We start from the raw sequence: 17,584 nt of genomic DNA, 5'->3' as shown, positions 1-17,584 counted from the left end.
CGTCGTGGCGTCACCGCGCTGTGCGTGATCAGGCCCCGCCCCCGCGCCCCCCCAGGGGCCCCACGCCTCGGTCCCCGCACGCCCCTCCCCCACCCCCGCACGCACTCCCGGAAGATGGGGAACTGCCTCAAGTCCCCCACCTCGGATGACATCTCCCTGCTCCACGAGTCTCAGTCGGACCCGGCCAGCTTCGGGGAGGGCACGGAGCCGGATCAGGAGCCGCCGCCGCCATATCAGGTAGGGGAGGGGGGGAGTGACCGTGCGGGGGTCGGGGTCCCCGAGGCCCCAGCTGTCACCACCGTCCTCCTGCGGGGCCGGGGGAGGAGCGAGACCTTGGCAGAGCCCCTCCTCGAGTCCGCTGCTCCCCCGCTCCGCGCTTGTCCCGAGCGGACTTCGCGGAGCCCCCCACCACGCCCCCCTCCCCCGCTTGGAGGGGGAGCCTGGCTGTGCGGAAGCGCTTTGAAAAAGCCTGCCCGGGGCCGGCCTTCCTTGGTCTGCAGCCGCAGGCCCCCTCCTTCCGAAGCTCCCAGGGTTAGCGAGTGGACGTTACAGGTGCAGACTTAAAGCCCCTTGGAGGAAAGCGAGAGCGAAGCAGGCTCGAGTGTCCCAATCCGGCCGCCCAGGCCTCCTGAGCTTGCCTAATCTTGCTCTAAAAAATGTCAACATTGCTCAGTCACGGACTTGGGGGGTGGGGTGGGGGGAATTGTGGGTGGGGATCCCTTCTTTTGAACCGTGGGGGGTTTAGTTCTTTTGGCCGGACCGGGTGCCTCCTTTGTTGATTCATGTGGTGACATCACTGTCTAGGGCTGTTCTTTTCTCATGACTGGGTTTAAATCAGTGGCCTTCTCACACCGGAAAAACCTAAGGTTTGCTTTTGTTTGCCATGGAGGTAGGAGGTGTTGAAGCTTTAAGCATTTAGCCTTACCCTTACGCTCCCTGGGCATCCTTTGTAGAAAAGGTAGGACTTTTAGAAAGTCTCTCAACATTAGGCCCAAATGTGTTCCTCCTTCCAGATTACAATGAGTGAAGCAAAGCAAGGCCGGTGTGGGCTCCATGGTTTGTTTTTAAGGTATACTTTTCTTTGAAATGCCCCCACTTCCCCTCCAAAATGCTGAATTTTTCTGGTATTTTAGTAACTGAGGGCTTAGAGTTGACTTCTTTGTTAAGGGAAATGAAGACCCTGGGTGAAATTTCTCATGATTTCTACTCAGTAGGAATCCCAAAGCCAGTGAGAATTTCATTGAACCATGAAACCTCCCTTGAAATTTTGCTTGTTATCAATAATAGCACCTTCTTTAGCCTTGGACCTTCCTCACAGCAGGAAATAATTAACCAACAGACATTTATTAAGGCCCTATAGTGTTTGAGGTGCTGAGGATATAAGGACAAAGGCAGTACAGTCATAGGATCATAGATTTGGAGTTAGCAGGGACTATTCAAGGCCACAAAGTCCAATCCCTCATTTTAGAGATGAGGAAACCCAGGCACAGAGAGGTTCAGGGTCTGTAGACATTCAGTGTCTGTAGTGAAATTTGAACTCAACTTTTTTTGACCCAGACTTTGCTCTATCCACTACTACACCATTCTCTAAAGGAACTTAAATAGTAATGAATTAAGAACTTGCCTCCATGCAGTGGATAGCCACCTATTGATAATTTGTTGGCAACTGGAAGACCTTTTGATATCAATAGTTTCAAAAAGAGGACTGTTTCTTTTAGAGAAAAAACTATACAAATATATATGTATTAATCATATCTGTCATACTTATCTTTCAACACTGTTATGCAAGGAATCCAGATGTTATCCCCATTTTACATTTGAGAAAAGTGAGGCTCACAGAGATTTTGTGGCTTGTTTATGATTGTCATATACCAAGAGAGTGTTGAAGCCTAGGACTTACCACTGTCAGCCATGTTTGTCTGTTTTTTTCCATAAGGGGTAAGAAATTTGCTCAGATTAATTACTCCAGGTGATTTGAAACACCCGTTTTCACAATGATTTTTCCCCTTTATTAATGTAATAAAGAGGGGAGGTAGCTCTGTCTTTTTCTTTTTCAAGAAATGGTAGATAATTAACACAAAACTACAGGAAATCTTTAATTTAGATTTGTCATGTCTTAAGGAATGAGTGATAGATGAAGTAGGAATTATTTTATTTCAGGGAGTAGACAAGCATGCAGAGACTAACATGGTATTACACCATATGAATTAGTTAGAATGTGGCCTTTAAGTTTTGTTTCTGTTACACAATGTACATATACACCAAGTCCTCTGTAGCATAAACTTACTAAAATTTACTGTTACCTCCGTTAAACTCATTGAGGCAAAACATAATTTCGATACATTTATTATTTGATGTTTACATAACCTAAAATAACCCTGTGCCATTTTTTTTAAGCTTGCAGGATAGACAGTCTTTAAAATCAGTCAATATTATAGGGTCATAGATTTAGAACTGGAAAAGGATAGGAGAGGTTATGTAGTTCAACCCCTTCATTTGATAGAATAAAAACAACTCTGGCCCAGAGGGGATTGACTTGCCCTACTTTACATAAGTAGTTAAGTGGTGGAGTATGTATTTGAACCCAGACCCTCTGACTTCCAGATCCATCTGGCACTCTTGCCCCTGTGCTATGTGGTCTATTTGAAGATGAATGTAGTTGTATATCTTATAAGAACCATGTCTATTTTACAATTCTGTTTTTATCTTATATTATTAACCTTTTATGGAAACCAACCTAAAGATTAAATCTCAGTTGTATTCTCATGAATTTTCTAAGCTTTGAATGCTTTAGGTCATATAATTGTATTTTCTTTCTTTTAATTCTTTTTTTCCTAAGACCATAGATAATTTCTGAATATTTAAACCTACAACTGCCCCATCCCCTCTCCTTCCAACCTCAAAACATGATGCATTCATTTGACAAACATTTATTTAGACACAGTGTAGTGAATAAGAATCTCCTCTCTTCCAGGACTTTGTGCAGTCTAGTAGGGTGAGACTGGACATTTAAACAGAGATTCTCTTTCATTTCATATTTTAGTCATGGTAAAGCTCTAAAGTGCAATGAGATCAGTTGAAGGAAGAAAGCATTTCCAGGAAGGTTTGTTGTACCCAGTCACTGGGAGGAGAGCTTGGTAATGAATATTTATCAAGGAATAAATGGTGCTTGGAGCATTTGCCTGTGCACATTTACAATCTCCCCATTGGCATTTTGCAACATTACAGTAATTTAAAATTTACTAAAAATTTCTTTGACTAGTTTGTGTTCCTGTAAGATTGTAGCAGAGACAGATGTACATTAGAAATAGAAATTCTCTTATGTTTTTGCTGCAGCACCCAGCCTTATTGTGTCCTTTAATGAAGATAAAAACTTGGGGGAGTAGAACTTTGAATTTATGTTCAATCACAACATTGCCTTTTGTTCTTTAATCAGTTTTTCTTAAGGAATATAAATAAATGTTAAACATTTCGTGATTTGTAAAAGAACTATAATCCTCTCAACCTGGAAGACCATATAGGTTTCATAATCTAATCTATAGAAAGATTATGTGATTTGTGACAAGGTTTAAGTGTTACACATTTTTCTGACTCCAATCCCAACATCATACTTCCTCTTTCTTAATGTGACTTGAGTAAAAATTTTTAAGCTTTCTTCTGGGACATCAGAGGGAAGGTTTTTTTGTTTGTTTCAAGTACTGTATTGCTTATAATGGTGGGAGGAAGAAGAAAAAAATTTGGTTTAAAAACACTCTTCAGGGGGTGGCTAGGTGGGGCAGTGAATAGAGCACGGGCCCTGGAGTCCAGAGGACCTGAGTTCAGATTTGACCCCATACACTTAACACTTACTAGCTGTGTGATCGTGGGCAAGTTACTTAACCCCAATTGCCCTGCCTTCCCCCCTCCAAAATGAAAAAAAAACAAACAAACCACTGTTCAGAAAATTGAACGGTCCAGAGTTCACCAGATTTAGGTACAGGGTTTCAATGGTGAAGGAATTTAAGATCCTTTTTAAAACTATATTTAGAAGCATCTTCCCAACTCCCATCCCCACCTCAGGGGGGAAAATTTTTTTAAAACTCTTTTTAAAAATAAGGTTCATATACCTAGAGGTAGAAAAGGCATCAGAAGCCATCTAACCTTACAGTGCTCTCATTCTACAGATGAAGAGACTGAGGCCCATGGAGGTGAAGTGACTTGTCCAGGGTCACACAGTTAACAGCTGGCAGAATTTAAAACCAGGTCTCTGCAGCACAAAATGTTCTTTCCACTCTGCTGAGAGTTCATATGATCCTCCATGTTTTTAGGAATTTTCTTTTTTAAGTAAATAACAAAACATCACATTTTGAATGTTTTAAACTATGACTTTCTTCAGCCTTCTTCAAGGACATTTTTTTAACATCTCTGCACTGCAGAAGTCTTTGAAGGTAATCTTTTTCCCTTTCAGATCTCTAGTGTATCCAGTAAGCTTGCATATTTTTATTAAGGCTATAATTATTCAGAGCTTAAATAGTAATATGATGCCTCTTTTAGCCAGCATATTTAGGGAGTGATGAATTCCCCATAAGCGAAAAATCCAACTAACCAAAATTTACCCCTTTAGTCATCAGTTTCATGTTAACTTTTTTCGGATCTTTTCTCAAGTATATTAAACCTTTCCATGCTAATTAAACAGGAGAATGAACCTACTTCATTCAACTTTTTTTTAATGTTTCTTATGTCCAGAACACCTGCTACCTCCTTTTCTGCATGCCATAAGCCTCCCTCTTCTTCAAGACACCCACTCTTCCTTTATGAAACCTTTTCTCATCTTGTTCTAACAGTACTTACTGACTTCTAGTCATTTGACACTCATGTATTGCCTCATTTAGTTTCTCTCTTATCTGCTCTACTGGGTCTTTGGCTTTTCTCTTACCTCCCCCTACCCTCGCCCCTCATACTGCTTATTTACCACAGTGTCTTAAGCATGATAGGAGCTCAGTCATATTGTTTGACCCAGTGTATCCATAATGAATTTTGTTATTGTACTCTGAGCAGTACAATGATGCCCATAGGCACTGTTGTGCCCCTATTGCTAAAGGAATGAGGGGGAGGAGAGAGGGCTCAGATTGCTGAGCTTGAAAAACTCTCTGATTGTTACTTGTGCTTCTTCCCTTCAGTGCTACTGTCAGTGTGTCATCCTGCTTCTAATATGATGCCATATTTTATACACATTTGTTTGGGCAGAAAGCATAGAACAGTCTTGTGGGCTATTGTGGCAGCTGGATGTGTTACTGGTTTTGTTCTGGATGACTAAGTGGTTGAAAGCCTGATTTCTGGATAAGTGGGATGTTATTGTTTATTCCAGTCATATTAAAACAACATTGCTTTCATTGCCTGTCACCCCTTTGATTTTTGAGTGATGAAAGATGCTTTCTCCCTCTAGGGTATGTCGAGGTGCTGTTCTAGATCTGACTGTAGGGTACCAGAAGTCAAGAACAAAGAGTTGTTTGCTGCTCACGGGCCTGAATTCACTTCAATCTAACCAGCATTTATTAAGCGCTTGCTATAGTCCAGCATTGTTCGAGGGGCCAGGGATACAAAGACAACGCAGGATGATAACCTCCATCAAAGAATTTACATTCTACTTGGTAGAAATATAATGTGCACCCAAATAAGTATGAGATGTATACAAACTAGTTATGATGAAGAGAGGAAAACACTAGCAAGTTGGAGGAACAGAAAAGCTCTTTTGTGTTATTGTCTATTGTAGGAAGAGCTGATCTGGCCCCTAAAGGGAGCTAAGGATTCCAGGAAGGGAGGGTGAGAAGGGGAGAGCATTTCAGCCTCAGGGACTGTGAAATGAAAAGGCTTGGAGATGGGAAAGGATGTCACATACAGGCAATAAACAGTAAATTCCAGTTTGGCTGGAATGAAGAATGGATAATTAGCCTGGGAAGATAGTTGAGAGAGAGATTGTGAGTGGCTTTAAATGCCAAATAGATGAATTTGGATTTCATCCTCGAGGCAGTAGAGAGTCAGGAGCTCTTATGGTCAATCCTGTGCCTTAGAAATATGTCAGTAGATGTGTGGCGGATGGAGAAGATGCTAGGAAACCAGTTAGGAGGCTGTTGTGATAGTCTAGGCCAGGAGTGGTGAGGGCCTGAGCTAGTGTGGTAGCTACGTGAGTGAAGATCCAACAAGATACAGGAAATGACTGGTATAGGAGGTGAGGGAGGAGGAAGAGTCAGTGAAAAGTAGAGAGTGGCAGAACTAGGACACTGGAAGGATGTGGTGTCATCAAGAATAATAATAAGCATTGATATATGCTTTAAGGTTTATAAAGCACCTTACATGTATTGTCTCATTTGATTCTCATAACAGCCTTGGGAGGTGCTTTTATTACCCCTATTTTATAGATGAGGAAACTAAGACTGGGAAAGATAATTGTCTGAAGCAGGATTTGAACTCAGATCTCCCTGACTTCAGATCCACTACTTTACCCAGCTGCCTGAATGTAGGAAATCAGGAAGAAAGGTGATTTTAGGGAATAAAAATAATGAGTTTTGTTTTGGACATCTTGAGTTTATGATGCTCTTGGGACATTCGGGTGGTAGTTGCTGAAGAGGGAAATGAGGCTTGGATATATAGGTTATCTACATGACGATAAGGAGATTGCTCATCAAGAGAAGAAAATAGGGTCTTGGACAGGACTTTGGGGTATACTGAACCACACAGTGAAGGAGCCAATGGAAGAGGCAGAACTTGTCTTTCTAGACTTATTTCCCATTACTTGCTCTCATGTATTCTAGGTTCCAGTCAGACTGTCTGACTTGATGGCTCCCTATGCACTACCTTCTGTCTCCTTCTTCTGTGCAGAAGGGATCCATGACCCAAAAAAGGTTAAGAACCTCAGTGTAGAAAGTGGTCCTTGACCAGAGCATTGAAGTAAACTAGAGATTTTCAGGAGGCAGAGGTAATGAGGGGGTTCATTCCAGGCATAAGGAACAGTGAGAACACAGACCCAGAGACTGGAAATGGAATGTCATGTGTGTGGAATAGCAAGAAAGTCAGTTTGACTCTTTGGTAAAAGTGACCAAGAGAAGAGACCTCTTACTCTGAGACTGGAGCAAAAGAGGGAAGACAGTGGAGTGTGATATTGAGGGGACTGAAGGTGTAGAAAAGAGAGCTCAAGATCTATAGCCTAGGGTATTGCTTTGTGCCATTGAGAAGATGAAGAATGAAATAAGGAGATTAGTAAACAGAAGGATGACTGGTGTAGCCCAGTTGAGGTAAGGTAACAGATTGGCTGTGGACCTAGTCAGTTTGCACTAATTGCTTCTTGAGCTCTTGGAGTGTGGCAGCTTGCAGACAGAAGTGAAGAAAGTACACTGGAGTAATCTAGCATTGGAATTTGGAAATGGATGAATGGTGATAAAAACAATAGGCTTCTGGGTGAAGAAAAGGGAGTAGAGAGCTTAATGCCAAATTAAACAATAGTATTAATTACTGTATCTAAGTGTGAAGAAAACCACTCAGGAGGAAGGGTGTTGGAAGAGGTAGAAAAAAGAGAGAGAAAAAAGAGTTTAAGTTCTTATTTTGTGCCAAGCACACTCCTGCAGATACAAATGCAAAAGCAAAGACAGCCCCTGCCCTAGAGAAGCTTAGGATGAGAGTGGTGAGCTGTGAATTGGAGTACTTTGGCAGGAAGTTCCTCTGAAAGTGGTGCTATGGAAAGAGCCCAGAAGTTAGAGAGCCTGGAAGCCTTAGTTTGGGGTGGAGCAGGAAGGACACACATAGTTGCTTATCTTCTCTGGGCCCCTTTTTCTTCACTTATAAAATGGAAAGATTAAAAGTACTTACTTTATAGGCTCATTGTGAGACCCAAACAAGATAATATATATGAAACTTTAGCACTGGAAAATATTAGCCATTATAATTATCTGTAAAATGAAGGACCAGCTGCTTGTACACTAGATGAGGCACCGAATTTGGAATCAGGAAGATCTTAGTTCAAAGCCTGCCTTCACTTACTGGTTGTGTCACCTTGGGTAAGTCACTTAACCTCTCTCTGCCTTAGTTTTCACATCTGTAAAATGGAGGTACCTACCTCCCAGAGTTGTTTTGAGGATAAAATGTTTACAAAACACCTTATAAACCTTACAGTACTATATACATGCTAGCTATTACTATTAAAAGATTACCACTTTCCAGTATGGTATCTTATGGCCTATTCAGTAAATTCAAGTGGTACCCTTTTACCTCCAGGATCAAATATAAAATCCTCTGTTTGACTTTTAAAACTTTTATAACCTAACTATGACTTGCCTGAGGTCATAAAGATAGTAGCAGAGCTAGGATTTAGAACTGAGGGCCTCCTCCTGACTTTAGACCAATACATTTTCTTGAAAGAAGTTTGTAAATCAATTTTCTGTTAATTGAACCATTTAAAAATACTATAGAAGTTTAATATTTCATTATATGGTATAAATGAAGTCATTATTTCCAAATTTCCCATTATTTACCCTATTCCAGTCAAGTTAGTCTCCTAACTGCCCCCCAAATTCACTGAGGTCATTCCTGCTTCTGACTTTGTCCCTGGATTCCCCTTCCTCCTTTCTCTCACCTCTCCAAATTATACTCATTTTCAACGCTTGGTTCAAATCTTGCTTCATGTCTTCTATGAAAGGGGGTTGGTTCTATGGGTCTTGGTGACTTGGTTGGATGGAATCTTTAAAACTGTGTCCCGAGAAAGAAGATGATTTTGGTAGTTGCCTCTTTGATTACCTGAGAGAGATTGGTTTGAGAATTGGGGCAAGATAGATACCAGGGACAGGATGCCAAAGGAGGAGGAGTGTAAGATGTATTCACCATAGAGAAGCATTTCACTGAAAGACTAAGGCAAAACAAGATTTTAAAGTGAGCTTGGAGTTGGAGGGACAAATTTTGAGGGCACTTTCCTTTTCATAATATTGTTGATTTGAATTTAGACAAAGGGGAGAATTTAAGACTATGAATGGTGTTATTTTTGTCCCCTAGGGTGAAAACGAAAGAGTGCTAGAGAATTTGCTTTGGAGCAACATTGTTTGGAATGTTCACTTTTACTTGCAAGGAAGGACATGAATAGAAAATGGCAAATCAGAAAGATACTTTAGAGATAATCCAGCTTCCTACAGGTCTTTCCATTTCCCTGTCTTTCATATATAATCCATACAACAGGAATCAGCCTAATCTTCCTCATGCATTATTGTTGAGTTATTTTCAGTCAGACTCTTCTTGACTCCCTTTGAGGTTTTCTTGACAAAGATACTGGTTTACCATTTCCTTTTCCCGCTCATTTTCCAGATGAGGAAACTGAGGCAAACAGGGTTTAGTGATTTGCCCAGGGTCACACACCTAGTAAGAGTCTGAGACTGGATTTGAACCCAGGTCTTCTTGACTCCGGGCTGGGCCCTCTTATTTACAGTGCCACCTGGCTGCCCCTCCTGATGCATAGATCTAATCATACTACCTCTTCCCTCGGTTCCTTTCGTGACTTCCTTACCCCTTTCAGAATCATAGAATTCACAGGCCATCTAGTCCAACCCATACTGAGCTCTACTGCGCACACTTACTAGTAGTCCAGCTTCTACAGCAAGATCTCCAGTAGTGGAGAACTTTCTTCTAAGGTAAGCCCATTTCACTTAGAAAGATTTTTAGGTATTGGGAAGATTTTCCTAAATCTTCATTGGAGTTAGCCTCCTGGCTGCCTAGAAATCTTAGCTAAAATTGCCCTTCTGTAAGAAGCCTTTCCCACTCTTCTTAATCTCAGTTCTCTGCAGTTTGTGCTGTATATGTCTTCTCTGTACCTAGCGGTTTGCCTGGTTTCTGTTCTGTCTGTGAGCTCTTTGGGAGTGGAGACTGCCTTTTGCCTTTCTTTGTCTTCCTTAGCACAGTTCTTATGTGCAAAGTAAATGCTTAAGAAACGTTTACTGACAACCCAAATTATACATGTCGAAGGGGAATGGATGGTGTGAGATTGGGTAGAGGAGTAACCCCTTCTACCTGATTGTTCCGATGTGATGTAGCCTTTGAGTTGGGCCTTGACAGGGGAGTGAGAATGTCAACAGGAGTCCGTCAGCTGATAAACATTTATTAAGTGACCACTATGGGGCAGGCACTCTGCTAAGTGCTAGGGATACAAAGAATGGCAAAAGACAGTCCTGATTCTCAGGGAGCTCACAGTCTTAACGGGAGAGACAGCAGTCAAGCAGCTAGGGACAAACAACATGTGTGTGCAATGAACTGGAGATGTTGAGCAGAGGAAAGGCACCAAAATTAAGGCATGTTAAGAAAAGCTTCTTGTAGAAGATGAGATTTTATGTGGGCCTTAATAGAAGCTAGAAAGCAGAGATGAGGGTAAGAGAGCATTCTGGGGGGGGGAGGGGAGGGGAAGGGAGGGCAGTCAACTAAAATGCACTGAAATGATGAGCATCTATATAAAACTATAGGCAAACTTTATCTGTAATGGGGATACACTAGAAGCCTTTCCAGTAAGATCAAGATGGAAGCAAAGATGTTCATTGTCACCATTATTATTTAATATTGTTCTAAAAATTCTTACTATAGCAGTAAGACAAGAAAAAGAAATTCAAAGAATAATCATAGAAATGAGGAAACAGAATTTTTACAGATGGATATGATGGTGTACTTAGAGAAACTAAAAGACTCTAAAGTCACTTACAGTAAAAGAAATTCAAATTAAAAGAACTCTGAGGTACCATTTCACACCCATCTAATTGTCTAAAATGAGAGAAAAGGAAAATGATGAATACTGGAAGGTTTGTGGGAAAATAGGCACACTAATGCGTTGTTGGTGGAGCTGTGAACAAGTCCAACCATTCTGGAGAACAATTTGGAACTATGCCCAAAAAAAGGCTAGCGGTCTGTTCCCCAGGGAGATGGAAAAAAGGAAAAGGATTTATGTACAAGATTATTTATAGCAACTCTTTCTGTGGTGGCAAAGAATGCCCATTAATTGGGGAATGACTGAACAAGTTATGGTATATGAATGTGATACAGTACAATTATTCTATAAGAAATAATGAAGGGGATGGTTTCAGAAAAACCTGGGAAGACTCATATTGAAATGATACAAAGTGAAATGAGCAGAACCAGAAGAACAACATATACAAAAGCAGTATTATAAAGATAATCAGCTTCAAAAGACTGAGTAACTCTGATCAATACAGTAATTTTCTACAACTCGAAAGGATTCATGATAGAAAATGTTATCCACCTCCAGACAGAGAACTGATGGACAGAGTGAAGCATATTTTTTTCCTTCCTTTCTTTTCTATCTGTTTAACTTTTTAAGCATAGCTAGTATGGAAATATATTTTGCTTGACACTATATTACATACTATGTATGTATATACGTATGTGTATAAAATAGGTTCTGTATCTAGCCATTACAATGGGGAGGGGAGGGGATGAGAAAGGGAGAGAATTTGGAACTGAAAATTAAAAAAAAATTAAATTATGTGTTTATTTTTAGTTTACATCATTCATTTCCACAAGATTGTGAGTTACAAATTTTCTCCCCGTCTTTCCCCTACACACCACCCCAAAACAGCAGTCTCACTGTATACCCCCTCCATCAATCTGCTCTTTCCTATATCCTCTCCCATCACCCTCCGACTTTCTTGTAAGGCAAGATGTATCTCCATACCCCAGTGCCTATATATCTTATTTCTCAGTTGCATGTAAATAATAATAATATATATTTTTAAACATTTTATTTTAAAACTTTGAATTCCAGATTCTTTCCCTTCTTCCCTCGTCACCCACCCTTACTGGGGAGATAAGCAATTCAATATAGGTTGTACATGTGTAGTTACACAAAACATTTCCATAGTGGATATGTTGTGAAAGACTGACTATATTTCCCTCCATCCTATCCTGCCCCCCACTTGTTCTGTTCTCTACTTTGACCCTGTCCCTTTTCAAAAATGTGTGCTTCTAACTACCCTCCCCCCCAGCCTGCCCCCCCCCCTCTTATCCCCTTCCCTCCTACTCTCCTGTAGGGCAAGATACCCAATTTAGTGTGTATGTTATTCCCTCCCGAAGCCAAATTCAGTGAGAGTAAGATTAACCCATTCCCTTTTGCCTTCCTGTTCTTCCCCTCCATTGTAATAGTTTGTCCCCAAAAAGGGATTTTAAAGCTGGATTGCTATGCTTGCTTTGCTTCCTTTGTTTGCTCATGTTGCCACTCAGTTACTTGACTTTTGAGCTCTTTGCCACAGTAGAACTCTGCTTGCAGAGGGGAGAGCTTTGTCCCAAATTGCTGGGGTTTTCACAGCTGCCAGAGCTATTAGGCGGGCGTCTCTACAGCCCCTACAAACTCTGGCTCACTGGTCACACACCTCAGGACCACCATCCAAAACCATGATCCAGATCCAGGCAGGTTAAAGCAAGAGTGATTACCCTTAGAATGGTTGCTTGGCCCCTCTATGATCTGCAGGCCAGGAGCTCTGAAGCAGCCATATGGAGGTGGCTGCACGCACGGCTGCCACACCTCCTTGCTCCAGGGGCAGAGGCTGGACCATGCCTCCATGCCTCCCAGTTCCAACAGAGTTCTACACTGACCTTTTACTTTTTCATTGGCATTTATGGGTTGATATTTCTGGAAACCACCACAGCTGCTGGTGATCCGCTCACTTGAAGTCCACTCCAGCCACTGCTTGTCAGGGCCACCGTGGGGCTAAAACTGCGGGCTGGGGGGAGGAGGGAGCTGGGAGGGGGCTGGGCTTGGCTCCCAGCAGGCTGTGATGGACCTTTCCTATAGGCCTGCCAGGCTGCCTTCTGCAGGAGATTTGTTTCTCTCTGTCACTTTATGGGTTCTCTGGCTCTAAAATTTGTTTAGCGTCATTTTGTAGGTATTTGAGGTGGTTATGGGGGGGGGTCATGAAGTTTTCATGCTTCTACGCCACCATCTTGGCTCTACCTGCCCCCCTAAAAATTTTTTAAAAGAAAAGAAAATGTACAGAATTAGGAGATGAAGTGCCTGGTGCAAGGAACAACAAAGAAGCCAAAATGTCATATAGTAAAATATAAGAAGACTGGAAGGATAGGAAGGGGCAAGGTTGTAAAGGACTTTGAATGTCAGAGAGATTTTATATTTGATCCTGGGAGTGATGGGAGCTATTAGAGTTTATTGAATAGAATTGGAGAGTAGGAGGGAGGGATAGTCAGATCTATGCTTTAGGAAGATGAATTTGACAACTAATTGGAGAATGGATTGGAGTGAGGAGAAACTTGTGGCAGGGGGACCACCAGTAGTCAATTACAATAGACCTAGCTGATAGAGGTCCACCAGGCTGGTAGTAGTATCAGAAGAGAGCAGCAGGCATATACAGGAGATTATGAAGGTAAAATTGATGGCACATGGCAACATATTAGATAATTTTCAAATTGGGTAAGAGAGATGAGAGAATGAGTTGAGGATGACACCTATAATCTCAGCCCGGGTCACTGGAAGGATGGTAGTGCCTTCAGTAGTAGTAGGAAAGTTCAAAGTATGGAGGAAAGTTTAGGGAGAAAAGATAGTTCAGTTTGGGGCATGTTGAATTTAAGATATGTATAGCATGTTCAGTTCAGGATGTCTATAAGGCAGTTGGAAATGAGAATCTGGAGAGATTGTTAAGGTAGATAATTGAGAATCATCTGCAATAGAAATGATAATTGAAACCTAGGGTGCTGATGAAGCTTGATAAGAGGCCATTATATTTGACAGTTAAGAAATCATTGGTACCTTTGGAGGGATCAGTTTCAGTTGGATGGTAAGGTCAGAAGCCAGAATGTAAAGAGTTGACTTGAGTTGAGAGGAAAAGTGGTATAGACTTTTATTGTAGACAGCCTCTTCAAGGAGTTTAGTCACAAAAAAGAGGAGAGATACAGGATGATAACTAGTGATGTTAGAAGGATCAAGTGAGGGTTTTTTGAGGATAAGGGGGAAATAAACATGTTTGTAGGTAGTTTTGGGAAGCAGCCAGTAGATAAGGAAAGTTTAAAAGATAAGTTAGAGGATAGGGATTGATGAAGTGGTAATCTGGAGAAGACAGGATGGAAATGGAACAGGAGTCATCATTGTTAACAAAGTTATGGAGGTAGGAAAACATAGGATTTGAAATGAAATTAAGGGGAGAGTTCTGAATGTCTTTAAATGTAAGGAATCTCATAGGCAGAGAGGAAGGGGCCTAATGAAAATGGTATGTCATTCAAAGGTGGGGTGGGAAGAGACAGCAGCACTGGGCTCTGTAGTGTGGTATGTGGACCGATTTGATTGACCGATTGAGAGAGTACCTGGAAGGGATTAATAGAAGAAGGAGAAGGAGCAGCAATCTTTTAGCATTTATGTAGCACTTTAAGGTTTGCAAAGTACCTCATGAATATTATTTTATCCTTAAAATAATCCTGGGAGTTAGGTGCTAAATATTATCCTCATTTTATAAATGAGAAACCTTAGGCAGGCAGGTTAAGTGACTTGCTCAAGGTCAGACCACTGCCTGACTTCAAGCTAGTATTCTGTCCATTTTGCCCCCTGGCTACCCCTGAGATGAGTAAGAGGAGGTTGATCAGAAGTATAGTCTCCTCCGTTCTTGAGGCCAGCATAAACCTTATTGAACTTCACTACATGAGTTCTTAGAGAAGCAGCACATATAGTGAATTGAGCTCTGGAATTGGAGTTAGGAGAGACCAGGTTCAAATTTTATCATGGACTTGAGCTTAACCTCTGAGGTTCAATTTACGTTATAAATTATAGATGAGAAATAGCATAGTATAGGGGATTGAGGTAAAGGGGTCAGCTTTGGAGTCAGGAAGACCCTAGAGGCTCCAAGTCACTTATTATACATAGTATTTATGTGACCATGGTTAATTCATCGAACCTCTGTGACCCAGGCGGGCCTTTAAAATGGTAGAGGTTTTAGTGCATTTTTTCAGTTCATGTACAACCCTCATTTTCTAGACTCCTTTGTGTAAGGAAACATTCATGTTAGCTGATAATTTGGGGCAATTAGGTAGCCTGTGGATAGAGTATTGGACCTGGAGTTGGGAAGCACTTCAGTTAGAATCCTATCTCTGCTGTTTAACCTGTGTGACCTTGTTAACTGCTGCTGCAGTTTCCTTACCAGAAAAATAGAAGCAATAGCATCTGTTACCTCCTGTTGTTGTGATCATAAAACAAGATAATTTATGTAAAGCACTTTGCAGACCTTAAATTTTGTAGATATGTGAGCTGTTATTATTAGTTCATAATAAATTTTTTTTTAAGAGAGGGGAAGCAGGGCAGTTGGGGTTAAGTGACTTGCCCTAGTTCACACAGCTAGTAAGTCTTAAGTGTCTGAGGTTGGATTTGAACTCAGGTCCTCCTGACTCTAGGGCTGGTGCTCTACTCACAGCGCCACCTCGCTGGCCCAGTAAAAATAATCCTAAAGAATTTTTTTTTGCTTTTTTTTTTTTTTTTTGGAGGGCAATTGGAGTTAAGTAACTTCCCCAAAGTCACAGGGCTAGGTTTTTTTGTGTGTGTATGCTAAGTGTCTGAGGCTGGATTCGAACTCAAGTCCTCCTGACTCCAGGAGTTGTACTCACTGTGCCACCTAGCCACCCCCACCCCCTAATTTTTATTTTTTTGCTTTTTGGAGGGCAATTTTGGGTTAAGTGACTTGCCCAAAGTCACACAGCTAGTGTGTATCAAGCATCTGAGGCCGGATTTGAACTCAGGTCCTCCTGACTCCAGGGCCTGTGCTGTATTTACTGCGCCACCTAGCTGCCCCAAGAATTTTTTTAAAAAGACTAAAAGTTGCTTATATGCATCTGCAAAGGGAGTTGCCATTGTAAGATTTACCTTCAGTAGGCATTCCCATTTAGTGGTTCATGATGGTAGAAGGGGTTTTCACTAAAAAATTATTTAATGTCACTTAAAGCAGTAAATAATTACCTAGGTATGTATGTTATATATCTTTATTTATTTGTTCCTGTGACAACAGGAATGCATTTGAAGCATTATAGGTTTGTTTCTGCATTGAGTAAAAACTGTCATGATTATGTGTACAGTGATTTTAATGTTTTTGTACAGTGATTACATTAAAATGTAATCACTTCTAAGTACAATATCTTTTTGTGGTTTCTCAATCTGTCATCAAATTGTTTCCAAACCAACACAAGGATTTGACATTAAAGTACAGATGGATTTTCAGTGGATTGTCACATGTATGCACATACTTCATTTGCGTTTTTGTACACTCACCAGAGTAGCTCCCTCATTCTACTCTGTTACTCTGTAGTTGTGCCTCATATGAACAAGAATATGAATGTTTCTGTTCTTGTAGCACCAATGTAAGACTGTTTAAAAATCATGGTGGTTGGGCATACCCTTTATAAAACCATCTTGAAAACATTAGGGATAGTTGCAGAAACCAACCCTTTATAGCTCATTGCAGTATTACGGTTCTTTGCCAATTTAGATTTATACTCTGCTTATGTCACTATTATCTGTGGCAGATTTTCAAATGCACCAGTGGAGAATACTGGTCAGTAGAGTTTCTGTGAAAGTGTACCCAGTGTGCCAGTGATAGGAGAGAAGAAATTCATGCTGAAGAGATTCTTTCCTTAGCAAGGTTAGTTTATATATGAAGATTGTTAGAAACAAGCAGTATATGCAATTGTACTTTTGAGTACACTTATCACTTAACAAACACAATGCTTTTAATAAGGAGAAATATATTTCATATTCATTTTTATCAATTTATCGATTTACATCTTATCAAGAAAGCTTGTAAAAGTATTGTTTTCCACTCTATATTTATGTGAGCAAGAATTTTCCCTTTATTTTTATTTTAAAGCAAAATACAGAAATACTGTGCAGAACCAGTTTTAGGACTATATTTGCCTGGCCTAATATTGGAATTAAATTTATATATGATTATTATATTAAACATCTTCAATTTGTAATTTATTTCACTAAAAATTCTACAAAAACATAAAATAAGAAACTTTACATGATGTAAGGGTAGGGAGTCTTGTTAGATTACTTTTAATTCATGCAGAATATCTCACAATTATAATAGTTTATAAATTTGCTATTAAGTTTTCATAATTACACTTACAGTAAGGTTTTATATTTTATAATTATATGACAATTTTTAAATGACTGGATTTTATTTTTTAGAAAAGTTATTTTAGTTATTGTAAGCACTTAGTGAATCTAAAAGATATTATGAATAGTGTATTAAGTTACCCTGGAGGTTCACTAAGCTTTTTTTCTTATTATTGAAAATGGTTTGAGGAACAATAAATGTGAGAATAATAAATATAATAAATAAAATCACAAGTCCATGATGGAATTGTAGAGTACTTCCTTCTTCCACCCCCACCAAGAGGGTATTAATATTTACACCCTTTACCTTACCAAAGTAAGGAAAGTACTGTGTAAGCCTTAAATTCCTGTGTAAATGGGAATATTATTATTGGGCCTTACTTGGGAAAACAGCTTTAATAAATGTTTCATGATGTGCCATATGGAAAGCCTCCTTATCTTAAGATAACCCAAGAATGTGCTTCAAGG

General features: G+C 40.4%; 1 protein-coding gene across 2 annotated transcripts in view; it reads left to right on the top strand.

Moving 5' to 3' along the window:
* The first annotated feature begins 69 nt into the window (after positions 1-69).
* The window catches only part of LOC138165357 (RING finger protein 11), a 78,376-nt gene continuing 60,861 nt past the window's right edge, over positions 70-17,584 (top strand). The window contains exon 1 of one of the 2 annotated variants that reach the window (XM_069093606.1): positions 70-237. In XM_069093606.1, coding sequence (XP_068949707.1) covers positions 115-237 — 123 coding nt within the window. In that variant the 5' untranslated portion in view covers positions 70-114. The remainder of the gene's footprint in view (positions 238-17,584) is intronic. The other variant, XR_011169345.1, reaches the window with a different exon arrangement.

The sequence above is a fragment of the Petaurus breviceps genome, unplaced genomic scaffold, assembly GCF_028583685.1.
Source record: "Petaurus breviceps papuanus isolate PSGF00001 unplaced genomic scaffold, PetGlider_PUasm1.0 208, whole genome shotgun sequence".
Classification (NCBI taxonomy): domain Eukaryota; kingdom Metazoa; phylum Chordata; class Mammalia; order Diprotodontia; family Petauridae; genus Petaurus; species Petaurus breviceps.
Note: the sequence above shows the minus strand (reverse complement) of the source record. Positions and strands in the feature narration are given on the sequence as shown.